Source organism: Aplysia californica, unplaced genomic scaffold (genome assembly GCF_000002075.1).
Source record: "Aplysia californica isolate F4 #8 unplaced genomic scaffold, AplCal3.0 scaffold00232, whole genome shotgun sequence".
Classification (NCBI taxonomy): domain Eukaryota; kingdom Metazoa; phylum Mollusca; class Gastropoda; order Aplysiida; family Aplysiidae; genus Aplysia; species Aplysia californica.
The window spans coordinates 594,412-613,297 of record NW_004797502.1 but is presented as its reverse complement, the minus strand read 5'-3'; the positions used below and the strand labels follow the sequence as shown (position 1 = coordinate 613,297).

Sequence of the window (18,886 nt, the reverse complement as noted above, 5' to 3'; positions counted from 1 at the left end):
GGGGGTGGTCAAACAGCGTATTATTTGCTGCACATATAGACACTAAAACATTTGCAAATCAGTTATTTTCAAAAAAATTTCAAACTTAACTGTAAACTATCAAACTATGGGTTAAAACCATGCCCCCATGTAACCCCCCAATTTTTTTTTATTTCGGTGGAACATTTGGCATCAGATGTTGTCATATATCCTAGATATTTAAACTGTTGGACTTGTTTGGTCTTTTAACCTTTGCTAATGAGGTTATAACTAGGATTTGCTGCTTTTTGGATATTACCATGCGTTCTATTTTCTTTACATTCAACAATAATCCTTTACGTTCACTTTCTGTTACAACAGTATCTAGAAGCAATTGAAAGTCTTTTTCGGGGCCTGCTATTAAAACTGTGTCATCTACATACCTGATGTTATTAATATTTTCTCCATTTACTTTGAGACCTGGACATTCTTCTATGTTTCTAAGGATTGTTTCACTGTACATGTTAAAGAGGTCTGGTGACATAACACATTCTTGCCTCACTCCTCGCCTAATCTGCTTATATTCACCGTATTCTCCATTAATTCGTACAGCAGCGTTTTGGTCCCAGTAAAATCCCTGATGATTCTTAGATCTTTTCCAACTATGTCTAGCTTTTCCAGTATCTTAAATAGCTCATCATGTCTAACTTAATCGAACGCCTTTGAATAATCTATGAAGCATAAATGCAGATCTTCCTGTGCTCTAATACATCTTTGCATTAACATTGGTAAGGTGAATATAGCATTTCTGGTGCCCTTGTCAGGAACAAAGCCGAATTGCGTTTTAGATATCTCTGGTCTTACACTTTTTCTCAGTCTTCCCATTATTACTCTCAACAATGTTTTTATAAAATGACTCATAAGGCTAATTGTTCTATGCATATCACACTCAGTGGCACCTGGCGTTTAAGGTAAAGCTATAAAAATGACTACCAAAATGAACATTCTGAAATGCTACGTACGTTCAATCCTTCCATATGCCTGTGAACGCTGGACACTCAATCACTAAAGACAGTGGAAATCTTATCGTATCTTATCTCTTATTAGTTATCTTGTTTTAAAGTGCCCAACAAATCAAACGTTTTCACAGGTAGCAAGCAGGGTTGAACTGGGGAGGGCTGTACTGTTAGGAAGTGTAGGGGGCAGGGGCGAAGCGTCTATATAATCAAATAATCACTGCTTCCCTTTCTAATTTTGAAACATTGTCGCTGTCAAATTCACCTATAAACGTAAACCTCATAAATTAAAAATAAAAAGACGTTCATAATCAACAATGAACAGTATGCCTAACATTCAAAAAGGTTTCACTGCCACAGAAATAGCCTGTTCACCCCTCTCGGGCCACTCAATAAGCATTCACAAGCTTTGATTAAGTAAGCTTAAAGTGAGGCCAGAAGAGTCTACCAATAGATTTGAAGGGAACATGTGCATAGCAGTCAAAACTGTTTCATTGCCACAAATACCCTGTTCATCCCTTTGGGGCCACAGTTATAAGCAATCACAAACTCTGATTATGTAAGCTAACAATTACACTGATCGAGTCTACCTCACAAATGTGAGGGGAACTAACTCCTAACAATCTCTTGACAGTTGCAAGTGCTTGTTATTTTTCCTCGACTTTTTACCGTCCTATAATCAGATCATGACCTCGATTATGACACCAGCTCCTGGCCGCAAAAGGCTAGACAAAAACAGCCAAATGTGAAATTTAAAAAAATGATAATTGTCATGTTCTACCAAAGAGTTAGACTCACGGGTAGATCTATAACATATAGATCTAGTACTGACATCTCTGCTTCTTTGCTTTGTGTTTGTGTATTCACATCTAAAGTTAAATTTAATTGTAGTTGAATTAATATTTAATAAGATACTTTCCCGATTATTTTGGCGGTTGAACATACGATGTGAATTCCGGATTTGTTTTCATTGACAACTCAGAGTCGCCGCCACGAGTAAGATTCTTGTGTGATATCTCCAGGCCATATCTGGTCCCGTTTCACTTTGATTACACTGTCAAACAAGTCAGCCTTCGCCCCTGTAGGGGGGCTTCCCCCGGGTAAAGTGGATTCATTGTATTGTGATGACTCCTCTTGCGAGTCGTCCAACAGGTCAACCCACAAGTCGAGGTACTTAATATTTTCGATAAGCAATCCGGTTGAAAACAATCCGTGAGATAAAAGTATACTAAACAGGGTATGTCCGACTAAAATTGACGTAGGTGCACACATATTAAGAAAAGACTAAAAATACAGATGCAAACACTAAAAAAACACAACCCCCCCCCCCCCCCCATACAAGCAAAATTTGTATCTCTTTCTGCTCCCTCCTACCAACTTGTCTTGGCCCAGCAGGTTAGATACTAATACTAACAAAGTCACCACATTAGTATAAGACTTGGTGCAAACTTTCGGAACCTTTGGTGACACGGTAAAGATGACTTCTCTAGGGAGCGGGACAGAGGGAGCCCACCTCGTGACTCGAAAGAGCTGAGGAATGTAGGACTAACTTCATCTAAGCAAACTACTAACCAGTTGTAGTAGCCATCTCCAGTTAGGGCTATGACAACACTTAGATGAGTAACTTACTAAAATAACCCTACAAGAGTGAAGAAACCTATTTTGTTTTATTTATTTACTCATGTATTTATTTATATGCAAAACAATTTCCTGTGTGTTTACTTTAAGACTAACAGTTAAGTTCGAAACCCAAAATGCTGCACAGTTGATTGTTATTACTAAACACAAAAACGCCAGATGATAGAATTGGGCAGGGTACAAAAAATAAACAAACAGTGGAAACAAAATAGAAGCAACAGAAATGTGGTTTCTTAAGAGACAACTGAGCATATCGTGAAAGGAAAAGAACTCAAATGAGATAATACTTGATGAAGCCCCCGTGGGACGCTCACTGTTAAAAACGATCACGGAAAGACAAATTCATGCAGTATTTAGGACACCTGAATAGACATTACGGTCTTGAACATCTAGCTCTCAAAGGCAAAACTACAGGCCAATGAGGCAGGGGCAGGCCCCGAGCAACCTAACAAGAGAACATAATCAGATGGGTAACGAGGAAATATCAGGGTAACGTAGCTTTTTTTAAAGAGCATTCAAGCAAAGGGATGCAATCGCCGATGTCTGCCGCATATCGGCAAATGATGATGATGTTGATGATGATGATGATGATGATGATGATGATGAAATCTATCCATTTAAAACATTTTATATTGTTATGTTATTTTGTCGGAAATTCAAACATTCTCTCTCTCTCTCTCTCTCTCTCTCTCTCTCTCTCTCTCTTTCTCTCTCTCTCTCTCTCTCTCTCTCTCTCTCTCTCTCACACACACACACACACACACACACACACACACACATTCAAACACACTCACACACACAAACACATACACACCCTTCCTCTGTCTCCCCCCTTTTGCCTCCAACTGGGATGCCTCTATAAAATACGCCCAAACATTTCCCTTGTTCATCCCACGTTCACACAATTAACTTCCTGTCAGCCTCTCGTAGGGATAAATTGATACTCTTGCTAGACTAGCATCAATTTCTTTATAATTAGCTCCTTGGCCTGGCTCGCTGTTCGTCACTTCCGTCTAGCCTGTAACAACACGTAATCTTAAGACCCTCTTGGTTAGGCCCATTTCCCTGCTAGTGTACAGCGCTCATTTAGTTTTTCTCTCAGTTGCTCCCGAGGAAGCCCAAGAGGCAAAACGTTGAGCTGTGTCTTTTAAAGGGGGGGGGGGGGGGCTACAACCCCAAAATCAAAATTCGGCTCAAAATCATGGAATGTGAGTTGTAGGCATTTTTAGCTTCCTCAGCCTCTCCTACAACTATTTCATGGCATAAGAACCCCCAATAACCGTATTTTTTCCCATACTGGGCATGTTTGTAACCGCCATTTCCTCATAAAGTCAGTGTTTTATTTTTCTTTATCGGCCGTTTTCTCAAAATGCGACTTTTCTCTATACTTTTTTAAATAACTCCACCATTTTTCATCCAATCTTCATGAAATTTTCACAGAATGAAGACAAGAGGTAATACTAAAAATTTGTATGTTGACATTTTGATATATGGAATAGATTTTTGTTGGTGGTGTCTGGAGTGTGAATTTTCACGGATTTTTCACAAACTTGAACGCTACCTCAGGAAAAAATTCATTAAAATATTTTTTAATTCGATTAGGAAAAAAACAACAGACAAATATTTAGATCTAATGTTTGTGAATACGCATGCAAAAAACCCAATCAATTTCCATTAGCGATAAGTGCGGTATTTATTACGTAAGACATGTCAATAAAATCCAATATGGCGGCGTATCCATGGAAACAAAACTTTTTTTCTCAAATTTGATTGCGGATTTTAAGACTCCTTACTATGCTTGTTATATGTGTCAAATTTGGTAAAATTCGGGCGAGATAGCCTCCAGGTGTAGCCCCCCCCCTAAAACAACTTTTAAACGTTTTATATTGTTACATTATTTTGTCGGAGATTCACACAAGACTCCCCCTCATACACTGCTTTTCAAACAATGATGATGATGATGATATTTTTTTGTTTGTTTCCTTAATGGGCCTGAAAAGACTCCACAAAGAAATCTTCGAGCGAGAGTTAGGCTCTTTTTAGGCTCCATTGTCAATACGCTTAGCGGCACCTCCACTCGTCCAAATAACTCCATTCGAATTGCCATTGTTCCTGGACATTCAAACATATGTTTGACATCCTCCTTTTCATGGCCGCATCTTCGGCAACATGGACTGAGCTCTTCATTTACAAAGTTCTTATACCATCTTAGACTCCAATGATGGTCCGACCGCAGTCTTGCTAGCTCAGCCTGGTCCCAGCGACATGTGATAGATTTTTGTTCCCGCTTATAGGAGTACCCAGAATACACATCTTCCAGGTGCTGGTAGTTAGTTCTACATGATGATGATGATTTGTTTTGTTTCCTTTAATGGGCCTGACGGACTCCACGAAGAAATCTTCGAGCGAGAGCGAGGCTCTTTTTCGGCTCCATTGTCAATATGCTTAGCGGCACCTCCACTCGTCCAAATAACTCCATTCGAATTGGCATTGTTCCTGGACATTCAAACATTATGATGATGATGATGATGATGATGATGATGATGATGATGATGATGATGATGATGGTGATGGTGATGGTGATGATGATGATGTTATTCTTAATCTCAGTTGCTCATGGGAAAGCTTACGCAGCGAAATGATTTCATAAAACAAATTTTTACATTTTTGTCTGCTGATCTATCAAGACTCTGCTACACCCCCAAAGTCCCGATTGAGCTAAAAATTATGAAATTTGACTTGTAGGCATCTTTAGCTTCTTCACCCTCTTCTACAACTATTTCATTGCATAAGAACCCCCCAAAACCTATTTCCTTTCCATACTGGGCATGTTTGTCACCACCATTTCCTCATAAAGTCAATATTTTTTTTCTTTATCGGCCTTTTTCTCAAAACGCTACTTTTCTCTATACTTTTTAAAATAACTCCACCATTTTCCATCCAATCTTCATGAACTTTTCTCAGAAAGAAGAGAAGATGTAATACTACACATTTATTTGTTGAAATTTTGATATATGGAATAGATTTTTGTTGGGGGTGTTTTGAGAGTGGATTTTCACGGATTTTTTGCAAACTTGAATACCAATTAATAAAAAAATTTCTAATTCTTTTAGGAAAAAAAACCCAGACATATTTTTAGGTCTAATATTTGTGAACACGCCTGCGAAAAAAAAAATCAATTTTCATTAGCAGTAAGTGCGGTATTCATTACGTAAGACGTGTCAACAAAATCCAATATGGCCGCTGTATCCATCGAAACGAAACGCTTTTCTCAAATTTGATAGCAGATTTTAAGACTTTTCACTATGCTTGTTATATGTGTGAAATTTGGTAAAATTCGGTCCAGTAATAAGAGAGATAGCCTTCAGGTGTAGCCCCCCCCCCCCTTAAACAAAGATGGTGAAGATGAAACAAACACTCACATAATTGTCGCAGGATTTCGTCAGAAGCTCGTACAGAAGAAAATGCTGCGGGATCTAAAACAAAATTGAAACATGGACACTTGCAAAATACTGATACATAATATGTTTTTATATATGTTGTACACACATGTACATATACATGTACATAATATATATATATCCATCTATTTATCAATATGTCTATATCTATTATACATATATTATATATATTTGTATACACACTTAAATAAACAAATATACATATATGGGGGCTCTCGCGGTCAAGAGGATATGGTGTTTGCCTTTCATTCAATAGGTCTCGGGTTCGAAACCTGACAGCAACGGAACATTTTAATCTCTAAAATGTTCTCCTTTCACCTCCTTTCCTGCCCTCTAAAGATGTTCTGTCGTCTGCTTTCTTAAGATTTTCTCCACTTTCTGCCCCCATCCCCACTGGCCCTTGCCCAGTCTTTGAGGCTCATGACCCTTTCTGCATCCTTTCTACTGCTACTCTTTGGCTCTCTTTCTTACTGCTGTCTTCCATCCACATCCCTGACCTTAGGGTGGATAAGATCTTAAACCTAGCCTTCTCGGATCAGGGTGAAAAAAATCTCGGAGGTCCCGTGAGCAAGTTGCGCATGTTAATTTTAAAGATCATTTAATGGTCCAAAATCGATAAGAGTAGGCTTCGGCTGCCACCCAGATTCCTATCAAACTGAACACGTGTAATGTGTCCCGCGCGCTCATATGATCTTATGCAGTTGCGAGCACATAAACACTTACAAAAACAAACAAGACAAGAATATTTTATGTCTACAGTAGTCTTCGCTTAAGACCCCTGTGTTCGGGAGCAAGGAAAAATCGGGGTTTTAGGCGAATGGGATTTTAGCCGATGCACCAAGAGAAGAACCCACGGTGAATCACATCTAGGCCCACACACAGTAAAATGCCCCCCCCCCCTTTTTTTTTTAAACCTGTGAAATGAATTGACGTGACCGCTGGGTGGGTTTACGACTTATGGCGAGCAAAGAGTGGTCAACTTTGATGACCTATCACCGTAGCGTGAGGGATACCATTTTCACTTATTATTCTATTGTGACTTTCATCTCCCTGTCCAAAATTTATAGCTTTCCATCTCTGACCGAGTTCCCCCGCCTCTGTCGTTACGCACCGTTGTGTTGTGACCACATCAGTGTCTACTGTATTAAAGTAGATAATGGACTCTTGTCTTGTCTTGTCTCGTCCAGTCTTGACTTATCCTAACACACTCACCTCCTTATACAGACCTGTCAGTCTCTCGGGCGTGAGGAAGTTGTTGAGCTCCACCTGGACCTGACAGGACAGGAATAGTTCGACAAACTCCACTCTGTCTTTGACGATCGCTTTCTCCAGGAGTACCTCTAGCATGCTGGGTGTCAGAGACTGTGGGCAGAAGAACGTTAGGGCAGAACCATATTAATGCCCGAAACCGACAGTGAGACCAGACCCGCCGTTTTCCGTCGGGTGCGGAAGAGCATATAAAACCGGAGTTTGGCGGTCAGACACCGCGGTGTTGCAAACATGGCGTGTGATAGAAGAAGAAAATTGTTGTTGTTGCTGCTTTTTAGACGTAGACAAAAAAAGAAAACCAAGACAAGAAGAATTTCAGTGCATCTCACCCAAAGAAAGCGTGATACACTAGGTGAATTTCATCATAATTTGTTTCCGCTGTTGTTGGAAGATAGTTAAAAATTCCAACAATACTATCGCCTGAAACACAACAGTTTCAATGAACTGCTAGAGATATGCAGAGCTGACCAAAAACTGCTAGAATTCTGTGTAGCGTCATTGAGGCGGGAAAGGGGACACAACTATGCAGAGATAACATCATTAAAATTACCCCCAATCTCGCCCGACGGACCGTCTTTGATAAAACATGTTTTGTCGGAGACGGTCTGACCGGGGACGACACTTGTCGGAGACGGTCGACCGGGGACGACACAGGACGTCGGGCGTAAGTATGGTAGCCGAGACCGTTTTTTTTGTTACCTTCCATTACTAAAGAGCCGGTGCGCATTCTTTTGAGCCCGAGGACGGTCTGGTCTGACCGTCCGTGTCGGGCGTTAATATGGGTGCGGCCTAAAGCATGCAATTATCTTACTCTATTTTTGAAATGTAGCTTTCCTGCCGCTCTCATCGACACAATTTAGATCATTTACGTGTTGGGCTTCCGGCCCTTCCTGTCAGGATCAACCGGGGTTGAGAGGCATACAACATCCCAACAAAAAATTGCCATACTATGTTAACCACCCCCCACCCCCCCCCCCCACCCACACCTGAATTGAACCGGGGTCTCCTGTGTACGACAGCAAAGCACCTAACCGTTATTCCACATTAAATGTTGCAGGTTTTTACTCTTCGTATACAACCATTCTAAAAGTATAATTATGCCTCTCTCTGTATACACACGTTCTAAAGAATAAATATTATACTCATAATACAAACTTTCTAGAAGTATAATTATCCCACTATAAATACACACTTTCAAAAAATTTAAGATAAGATAAGACAAGATAAGATAAGATAATATTGTATTATTCCATAGGGAAATTTTTCTTGGCTGTACAGGACCGTACAAACATTATGTAGGTATACATAAAACATTTAAATTATTTATTATATATTACTCATATTAAAATTCAATGCGAGAAGAGAAGTAAAGCTGATATAATGACATATCGCATCAAAAGCACCATTCAACCACATGCAGGCATTTAATTACAAGACCTTTAGAGTTATATAGATTCATACTCGAAAGTGCAATACACATTGCTGCTTATTCTGACAGTAGTCTTATGTTGGTAAACAACTTCTTTTATATCTTTCTTTCTTTGTTTTTAGAGTTTCATATCTGCCGCTGCGTGATCTGACAATTTGCGTGGAAAGGGTGTGTGATGGGTAGTTTATAAAGCTTTTTAATCTTTTTTTTTATGCTCGTGGGGTTATACATTTAATCAACTCTAATAAAATCATATCAAGATATCTTGCTGGCTTTCTTAATGGTTCAGTCAAATTATCCTACTTTGTATACGAAACGTTCTGAAAGTATCATTATTCTACTGCCTGTATACACGTTTTCTAGAAGTATAAGTATCCTTCTTTCTGTTCAGAAACTTTCTAAAGTATATTTATCCTACTCTCGGTATAAAAGCTTTCTGAAGGTATAATTATCTTACTCTCTGTACACACACTTTCAAAAAGCATAAACTAATCTCTGTATAGAAGCTTTCTAAAAGTATGATTATTGTATGTACCCTGTGAATACAAACTTTCTAAAAGTCTAATTTTCCAACTCTGTATACAAACGTGCTGAAAGTATAACAATCCAACTCTGTATACAAACTTTCTAAAAGTCTAATTTTCCAACTCTGTACACACACTTTCTGAATATATTATTATCCAACACTTGGTATGCATAATGATAAGATATAGATTGAGAATAGTATGAGACGATTCGTGTATATTGAGCGGGTAGCCTAGTTTATTCAGGAAGTGAAAGTAGGGCGATACAAGGTACGTGCATGCGTAGTATGAGAGCCGTTAGTTACTCTTAGTTTTGTTTCGTATTGTAGGCAATCATATCACATCTCTCTTTCCGAGATAAAATTTTAATTTTTATGGACATCTCCCTCTCAAAAATGAATTTTATGAACATTTCCCTATCAAACGCCTATTATTTAGCAAGCACATAGTGAGAAATGCAAGTTTTAGCTCAGTGGATCAGGTTGGACTATTTCAGTCAAATGTCCTGCCTATTTTCAATGTCAATTTATCTTGAGTGTTCATGAACTGATAGCACACACCTATTGTTAATTAATACTGCATACTTGCTTCAGGTAAAAAAATACTGAAAACATAAACTGACTAGAAATGTCTATGACACATATTTTCCGGAACTGTTTTTTGGCACCAGTTTCTGCAATGGTCTTCAGTGTCATTTCCTCTGGTCTGTGGGTTATTCAGCTGGCTATGATCAGAGAAAATCTGAATATCCACCTAATATGCAATATAATGTGTAACCTGCTACACGGTTACTTATATACAGGTGTGACAGCCTACATACACATGAGGTTCACCTGTAACAGGTCATGGTTTCACTTCAAAGCTAAAAGCATACTAATGCTTCAACCAAAGCCAAACACAACTAGTCACTCGGCAAGTAATAAAACAATGAAAAAGGGAAACTGCACATACCTGGCAGATAATAGACAAGTAGAACAGCCTAACTATACGGGCTGTCTATTTGTGCAAAGGCCATGGGTTTATTCTTTGTATCTAGCAGGTCGGATGATCTTTCTGCCAGAACGAGTGAACACAGCAGGTGAATCTGGTGGTGCTGCTGGTGATGAGGGTACTGCTGAGGTGTTAACGGTTGGAGACGCTGTGTTGTCATTTACTGGAGCGTTGACTGCAGTGTTGACAGGAGTCGGAGCTTTGTCTAAAACAGGCGAATCTATGTTTTCTGGTAGTTACATTTGTCGCTGTGGTGAGTTTCTTATGTGGACCCTGTTTCTTCTCAGTGTTCTTCCCGTTGGTGTATCTACGATGTAGGAACTTAGTTCATGACATTTCTCTTTGATCACTGCTTCTTTCCATTAACTTGAAGGTTGATCTTAGAATCTGACGTGCTGGCCTGGAGTCAGTGGTGGTAAGTCTTTGGCCTTGGTGTCATGGTATCATTTCTGAGTGTCTTGACAGTGCTGTAGTTTTTCATGAACGAGATCGTCGGTTGGATTTCCGGTTTGTCGAGTTGGAAGATTCCCACGAGGTTTTCTTCCAGTGATCAGCTCTGAGGGACTTGGTATTTTGGAGGAGATTGGAGTTGAGCGAAGGCATAAGAGTGTAAGGTCAGGGTCACTACCGTCCCGTCTTGATGAGAGCTTGTTTTTCTGTCTGCACCTGTCTTTCGATGAAGCCATTTGACTTGGGGGGAGACGGAGGAAGAAGTGACGTGATCAAAGCACCAGTCCTTGGCAAATTTTTAAAATGGTTTTGCCGAAAACTGGGGACCGTTGTCTGATTTGAGGGATTTGGGGATTCCATGTTCGGCAAATATCTGCTTCATCACTGCGATGGTGGTCTTGCAGGTATAGTCGTTTGGGAGTTTCCTGCAGACGAAAAACTTGCTGAAATATTCAACGAAGAGGATGTGTTGGGTGTTGTCTAAAAAAAAAAGAAGTCTACACCCAAGACTTCCCAGGGCTGTGTCGGAATTTCATGGGGGTTGAGTGTTTCCGGCACCTGGTTCTTTTGGTGCTCCTGGCAGATGGGGCACTGAGATGTCAGGTTCTCGATGTCCCTTGAAATGCCATGCGAGTACACAGAGGCTCGTGCCCTTAATCTGGTCTTCTCTACCCCTTGGAGTGCTGCTCTTGTTGGAGGCTCTGCGGTCACCTTTGAGTACGATTCCGTACTCCACTGAAAGTTCGTCTCGCAACGACCAAAAACTGCGAATAGCTTCGGGGACTTCTTGTATTGTATCTGGCTATCCGTTGACGATCGTTGGGATGAGTTTGCTCAGAGTAGGTTCATATTTGGTTTCTTCTTGGGGTGATTTGATTCTGTCTGTGCTGAATCTGACTTGGCCAACGATGAGGTCGAGGTCGATGGTCTTGTTGTTGCCGGGGCTTGGCTGTCTGGACAGTGTGTCTGGTACTGTCATGTCCTTGACAGGCTCGTATTCGATGGTGAAATCGTACCGTTGTCATCTGAGGAGCATTCGCTGCAGCCTGGGAGGTGCTCTGGCGAGAGGTTTGTCGAGGATCATGATGAGCGGTTTGTGATCTGTTCTAACGAGGAATTTCTGGCCGTAGAGGTAGGTGTGAAACCGTTCTATTCCGTAGACAATGGCCAAGAGTTCTCGCTCAATGCAGGCGCATCGTGTTTCGGTGTCTGTCAGACTCTTGGACGCATATGCGACAGGCTTGCATGCTGAAGGAGTGTCACGACTAGACCTTTGACGCTGGCGTCTGTCTCCAGTGTTGGTGTTGTATCCGTTTCGAAGTAGATCAAAGTGGCGTTCTCTGAAACTGCATCTTTCAGAGCGTGGAAGCACTTCTGATGGTGTTCGCCCCAGATGAAGAACGAGTCCTTCTTCAAGAGTTCTCTGAGTGGAGCTGCTTTTTCGGCCAGGTTGTTGATGAATGGCGACATGTAGGTAAATAATCCAAGGAATTCCTGCAGTTCTTTCTTGAACGTTGGCGCTGGCATGGCTTTCAGGTCGTTGACTCTGTCAGGATCAGAATGCACGCCTTCAGGAGTGTATGTGGCGCCGAAGAATGTGATAGACTGAGTCTTTATGGTGCACTTCTCTGAGTTGAAGACCAATCCATTCTTTGCTCTCTCTCTCTCTCTCTCTCTCTCTCTCTCTCTCTCTCTCTCTCTCTCTCTAGTCTCTCTCTCTCTTCTGGCGCTGTGGCTTCATAAACGGTCAGCGATGCCGACAGCACGCAGGAACTCAACACTCGACCGGGGGTCCTTAAAAAGTGCTGAAAGTGGGTTACTGAAATGTCCCAGCAGACGGGTTCTAGCACGATAGCTGGCGGGACATCTCAGGAACACATGGTCCATAGTTTCGTCCTCCTCCTTGCAGGCTCGACAGGACGGATGCAAGATGGTGCTCCCGCCAGCTGTTGCCGAAGGATGTCAGTCTACCAACCGACAAACCGAGACGACAGCTGCAGAACGCGTCGACCCACCTGGAACACTAGGACTTCAATCCATCCTCTGCTGCGGCTTTCATCAGGTTGCGCAGGCTTTCGTCAAGTTCTTCTTCTGTCTTTCCGTAGACCACCACTTTGTCCGAGATGCCGGTGGCTCCTTTCACGTTTTCAAGGACCTGGTCCATTTTCAGCAGGAAAAAATCTTGAGAGACCTTGAGACCGAATGGTAGTCTGGTGAAGCTGCATCGGCCATACGGAGTCTGGAACGTCGCCAAGAGCTGGCTTTCTTCGTCGAGCTGAACCGACCAGTAGCCACTCTTGGCGTCCAATTTGGAGAAGAAGCGACTTCCACAGAACTGACGCGTCAGCTCTTCAATGGTTGGAATCTTGTGATGTGGGCGTTTCAGTGCGAGATTCAGGTGACGTGGATCTAAGCGGATTCGAAGCGTCCCTGGCTTCTTCTTGGAGTAGGCGAGGCTTGATGCCCATTCCGTTGGATCCGTTACCATTCTGATCACACCACTTCCCACCATGCTGTCAAGCTCTTCTTTGATCGCGTCTCGGAGAGCAATCGGAATTTTCCTTGGTGCGTCGATGTGTGGCGGGACGTCTGAATCCACCACTAGCTTGACGGGGCTAGGCATCTTACCGATTCTGTCGAACTGTTCTGGGTGGTCTTTCATGACGTCCTGGACGCAAATGACCTTGTCTTTGGCGGATGGGTGTGACGTTCAAATGCTGCAGTGCAATGTCCCTGCTTTCAATTTTTCGCATGACGGCAGTCCAATGATGTCGGGTCCTTCTACGTCTACGATGTATAATCCTGTTTCCTGTCACTCGCCTCTGTAGCGACAGGGAAAAACAATCTTGCTAAGGCATAGAATGTCTGTGCCGTTGTAGGCAGTCAGCCTTGTGCTGCCTTTCACTTTTAAGATCTGTTTGGCCGGGATTCCCAAACGTTGTCAGCAGTTCAGGGAACATATCCCTAAACATGCGCAAGGGCAGCATGTTCCCCTGTGCGCATGTGTCGACCTTGACAATGACGTTGTGTTACCCAGCATTGTTTGAAAGTTGTATTTTGAGCTTGATGAGTGCTTCGTTGCGTTGTTGGGGCAATGAAGAAACTGAAGAGACGGTAACCGGGCTGAATGTTAGGTCGTCAAAGTTCTCTTCGCTGATTTCAGCCTGCATTGCTTTGAATTTTGCTTCTAGAGGCTTCCGCTGATGTCCTCCACCTCGGCTGCCTGGTCCGCCACGTCGTTGACCGCATCCGCGTGAAGGGATGCGTGAAGACTGCTGCGGCCCGGAACGGCAAACTTTGGCGAAGTGGTTAGTTTTGCCGCAAGTATGGCAGGTAATACCATGGGCTGGGCATTCCCGTGGTTTGTGCTGCCCGCCGCAGTTTCTGCGAGTGTTGGATTTGATGGCGCTGATGCTGGTAGAGTCTGTCATTGTGTGTAGCTGCTGTACGTGTGATGCAGTGGCTTCGAACGTGTGACCCACCTTTATCACATCGGCCAACTTGACACCCTTTGCTGTTCGAGAAGTTTCCTTAAGAAATCTTCGATGGGTGTACTTGAAATAATTAACTTGATCATTCTCTCTTCCAGTTCTGCAACACTGGCAAATGCACAGTTTTGTGTCTGGAGCTGCGCCCTTCTAACAAAATCGTCTAGTGTTATGCTCATGAGTTTGAGTCTACTCGCACAAAAGTGTTCAGCCGGCTCGATTTGCCGCCCAGTTTTCGGAATATAATATCTGGATCTTTCTTTTCAGCGCCTGTGAGTGTCATGGTGTTTAACATCCGAAGGCCTTTTTCGCCAATTTGGAGAAGTATGTGGGCGATCTGGTCGTCCTTATGTACCTCCTTTGTGGCAAATTAGAGTTCGAGTCTTTATTTGAACATTTTGAAGGAATCTGCCACGTTTTCGCTTTCCCACAACATCTCGGGAATCTATTGACAGTTAATGACCTCTAGATCTAACTAGATCTAGATAATATCTATTTGCTCGAGCGGGTGAAGCTACGCACTAACAAAGAACAGTTTATTCGGCCCAAAAAGTCCGATTGTAGGCTTCTACTTCTAGCTAGAGGCACACTCACAGGGACTGGATCTGCTGGTTGTTTATTTTTACCGCTGCCTCCATGTTATGATAAGATATAGATTGAGATCAGTATGAGACGATCCGTGTATGTTGAGCGGGTAGCCTAGTTTATTCAGGAAACGAAAGTAGGGCGATACAAGGTATGCGCATGCGTAGTAAGAGAGACGTTAGTTACTCTTAGTTTAGTTTCGTATTGTAGGCAATCATACCACAGTATGGATGTCGATGGGCGGCGGGTACTCTGGTGTGGTTCGCTTTTTCTTTTCTTTCAAACAAGCATCTTCCTTATAATTATCTCTTCTTCTTTTTTGTGTATGTCACTCTCTAGTAACACATCTAATGCTCGGCCCGGACACGACCTATTTTGTGTTGCAAGAGCCGTAAAACTTTCTCTTTAACTATAGAAAACTGCTCTGAGTATACTACCCTTGTGAATTTTCATGCCAGCCACCAGATGGGTGTGACTGGAACATTCTAAAATGTTTACAATTCAATTGAAGGCTCACATTGGTATGCTATCGCCTACAACGTTCTAAAACGTTGACATAATCATTGAGGGCAGATATCGGTTTGCACGATGACCAAGTGAGCGGCATCTGGGGTCTTTTTTAAAACGAGTTTTATGGCACTTTCAACACAAAGAGGGCATATAAATCTGAAGATTAGGATAGTTGTTAGAATATAACACAACAAGAAAATTAGGAGGAGAGTTAAAAACGATAGATGTTTGATAGGAAAGAAGGAGAGAACCTGACCAGAATATCTGTCAACCACCCACGAAGTATCTGTGACGGGAAGTTGGGTAATTTATATGCGCGCATGTGATTGTGTGTATGTGTGTGTGTGTGTGTGTGTGTGTGTGTGTGTGTGTGTGTGTGTGTGTGTGTGTGTGTGTGTGTGTGTGTGTGTGTGTGTGTGAGTGTGTGTGTGAGTGTGTGTGTGAATAAATGAGTGTGTGTGCGTGTGTAAGTGTGTGTAAATAAGTGTGTGATTGTATGTGTGTGTGTATGTAAGTGTGTGTGTGTGTGTGTGTGTGTGTGTGTGTGTGTGTGTGTGTGTGTGTGTAAATAAGTGTGTGTTTGTGTGTGTGTGTGTGTGAGTAAATAAGTGTGTGTTGTGTGTGTGTGTGTGTGTTTGTGTGTGTGTTTGTGTGTATGTGTGTGTGTGTGTGTGTGTGTGTGTGTGTGTGTGTGTGTGAATAAGTCTATGTGAAAAAGCTCACATCTTATTTTAGCTCGTTGGGCAATTTCTCTTGAAATGTTGAATTTTGGCAGAAGGGTTGGGGCATTGAAATTTTCCATGTCAATCAAAAAACACTTTTCTTGACGGAATTTAACTGAAAAATGTTGATCGAAGGTACTGACAATGTACAATTGCCGTTTCAAGCTTTGGAAGTTATAAACTGTCGCGGCCATTTTTGAGTGCAAAATTTATCTTTGACACCAGGTGACCCCCACCTTATTCAGTCTCAAATATCGTGACTTATATTCAAGATAGACGGGTATTTAAAACACAACTGTTCATTAATTCTAATGCTAGGCAAATAAACAGGCGTCAAAGTAATACCAATAACTCCATATTATTAAGCTTAAAAACTAGCAAGCGCTGGATCCGACCGAGTCGTGACACAAATGACATACATCTCCATTATCGTTAGATATCGCCATTGTAGAGCGGTAAATAATTCGTGGCGCAACTTATTGTCAAATATTTCCTACACTTTCGAAAATATACTCTCCAGCTGGTGAGCGTTGACTTGTATTAATTTGTCTTAAAAGATCAATATTTAATTTTTGTTAACACCTGTTAGCTTCATTCTAGAAAATTCCTTAATAAATACTAATTTAAAAAATTCAAGCGGGTTGTTTTACAGATTTTACAAGGTTTGCAGTTGGGACAATATCACTTTTAAAAGAAAGTTTGTCATTTTTTTCCAATTCGCAACATTATGCTTATTGGGCGTATGTTTTTAGCACCTTAAGTTCAGAGCAAAATGTGTTAACTATAAAATGTATTTCTTGTAACTAAAAAGTGTCATTGGTGAGCTGTGACGTAGGCCATACTTGTATGCAAAATGTGTGTGAGAAGCGGGAAGTACAGTGAACCAAACCTTTTTTTCGGGTGGTGGATATATATATATATATATATATATATACATATATATATATATATATATATATATATATATATATATATATATATATATATATATATATATATAGTATTTTATATAAATTTATGAAGAGAGGTTTTAAAATCTAGCCTCAATTGTTATGGAAAAATAGGATTACGTTAAGACAAATTGATGCAAACTGCTGTGCAAAGTATGGATGACATTGATTCACCCGTTAAAGAGACATTTGAAGATAAGTTGCGCCACAAATTTTTGACGGCACTATAATTTATTGTTCTTAGCGCGACTTACCCCTGTTCTAATGACGTCATCAGTGAGGATCTTGTCCCTGGCTACGTCTGCTCTGTCCCATTGCAGGGCTAGCTCCAGTTGTTTCTCAATTTTGCTGAAATCTATCAGTGGCACCCAGTCATATTTTTAAAAGACTTCACGGTACTTGTAATACAAATAATTTTAAAAAAAAATTAAAAATACTATTTTATTGATTCCAGAAGGGCAATTTGGTGTACAATGGCAAACATACACACATAAATAAATACATACTTATAAATACATTCATACATAAATGCACACACATACATACATAAATACATACATTTATACCAATACAGAACAAATTCACAACCATGCCATTGTTGGTCGCCACTGAGCAGCACCCTGTTTTCTTGGCACGGGCTGTCGTGTCTTGCTCAAGGACACACTCCTGTGACCACCCATTTGATCCCCGTGTCACCGACACTTGCTTGACTTTACTCTTGAGTCTAAACCGACTGTTCACGTAGTTACCGGAGCCTAAATTAGGTCAAATAATTGCCGAAGTTTAGAGTTGTTACAAGAAAAAACAACAACCAAAGTTTTAGTTTTAGTAGGAGTTTTACAGTAGATACTTGAAAGATAATAGGTTATACAAGTGCCAGACATAATGGTGCACAGTCTGACTACCAGAAAATTGATTTGATGAGTTTGGAGGGAGTTTTGAAAGACCATGGCCGCACGGGGTAGGCCGTTGTCATGTTAGCACATTTAATCATCCATGTGCCATGTAGGCCGAGATACGGGGACTAAGGATTTCGCCAATATACCGTCGTCTTGTGAGGTTGCTTTGAATAGTGACCAAATTATGCGTACGATAAAGAACAGAGATTGTACTTAACACCGTCAAACATCCGTCACCGAATCGGTCCTCCCGGTGGACGTTGGCTCGGTAAAATCTTTGGGTTGTCCGCTTCTTCTAGACAATCTTCTCTCTTCCGTCAGCGCGACACATTTATATAAAGGTCTAGATCACCGCTGAATAGAACCCTGCACCAACGCCTTTAGTTCCATCGTCAACGTTGTTACGGCCAGATTTGGCGACTTTTTCGATGAGACGTGGGTTAGAACGTCTCCACAAAAAGGCTGTTCAGAAAAAAGCTGAACAAAATATGACCCACTGGTTCAAAAGCACTGATCTGATTTTTGTATTGTGTTAGGTGTGTTTACACATTTTCTGTGTGATCTAAAGTAAATGTTTATGTTTAGGATGCGTCGATCTCGATGCACATAGTGAGAAAATGATACCAACACATAGCGCAAGTGCTGCTTTCAGTATATTATGATGCCTCCCAACTCACACAAGTCATACATTGACATGTAATTTTTCATTTGGCTGCAATTCTTACGCTGTAATGAAAATGATCGTATCATAATGATTATGATAGAACTTTTGCTGCTCAGTATATTATGTGTATGTACATAATATGTGCATATGTGTGTGTGTATGTATGTGTGTGCGTGTGCGTGTGTGTGTGCGTGTGTGTGTGCGTGTGTGTGTGCGTGTGTATGTTTGTATGTGTGTATGTGTGTGTGTGTATGTGTGTATGTGTGTGTATGTGTGTGTATGTGTGTATGTTTGTATGAGTGTATATGAATGTGCGTCTGTGTATGTATGTGT

At 41.3% G+C, this 18,886-nt stretch overlaps 1 protein-coding gene across 1 annotated transcript in view; it reads right to left on the bottom strand.

Moving 5' to 3' along the window:
- Positions 1-18,886, bottom strand: part of LOC101848974 (transient receptor potential cation channel subfamily M member-like 2) — a gene marked incomplete in the record, with an annotated part of 84,953 nt that overhangs the window by 34,046 nt on the left and 32,021 nt on the right. Inside the window, 3 exon segments of the mRNA XM_005100011.3 lie at positions 6,044-6,088; positions 7,286-7,435; positions 17,245-17,345. Coding sequence (XP_005100068.2) covers positions 6,044-6,088; positions 7,286-7,435; positions 17,245-17,345 — 296 coding nt within the window.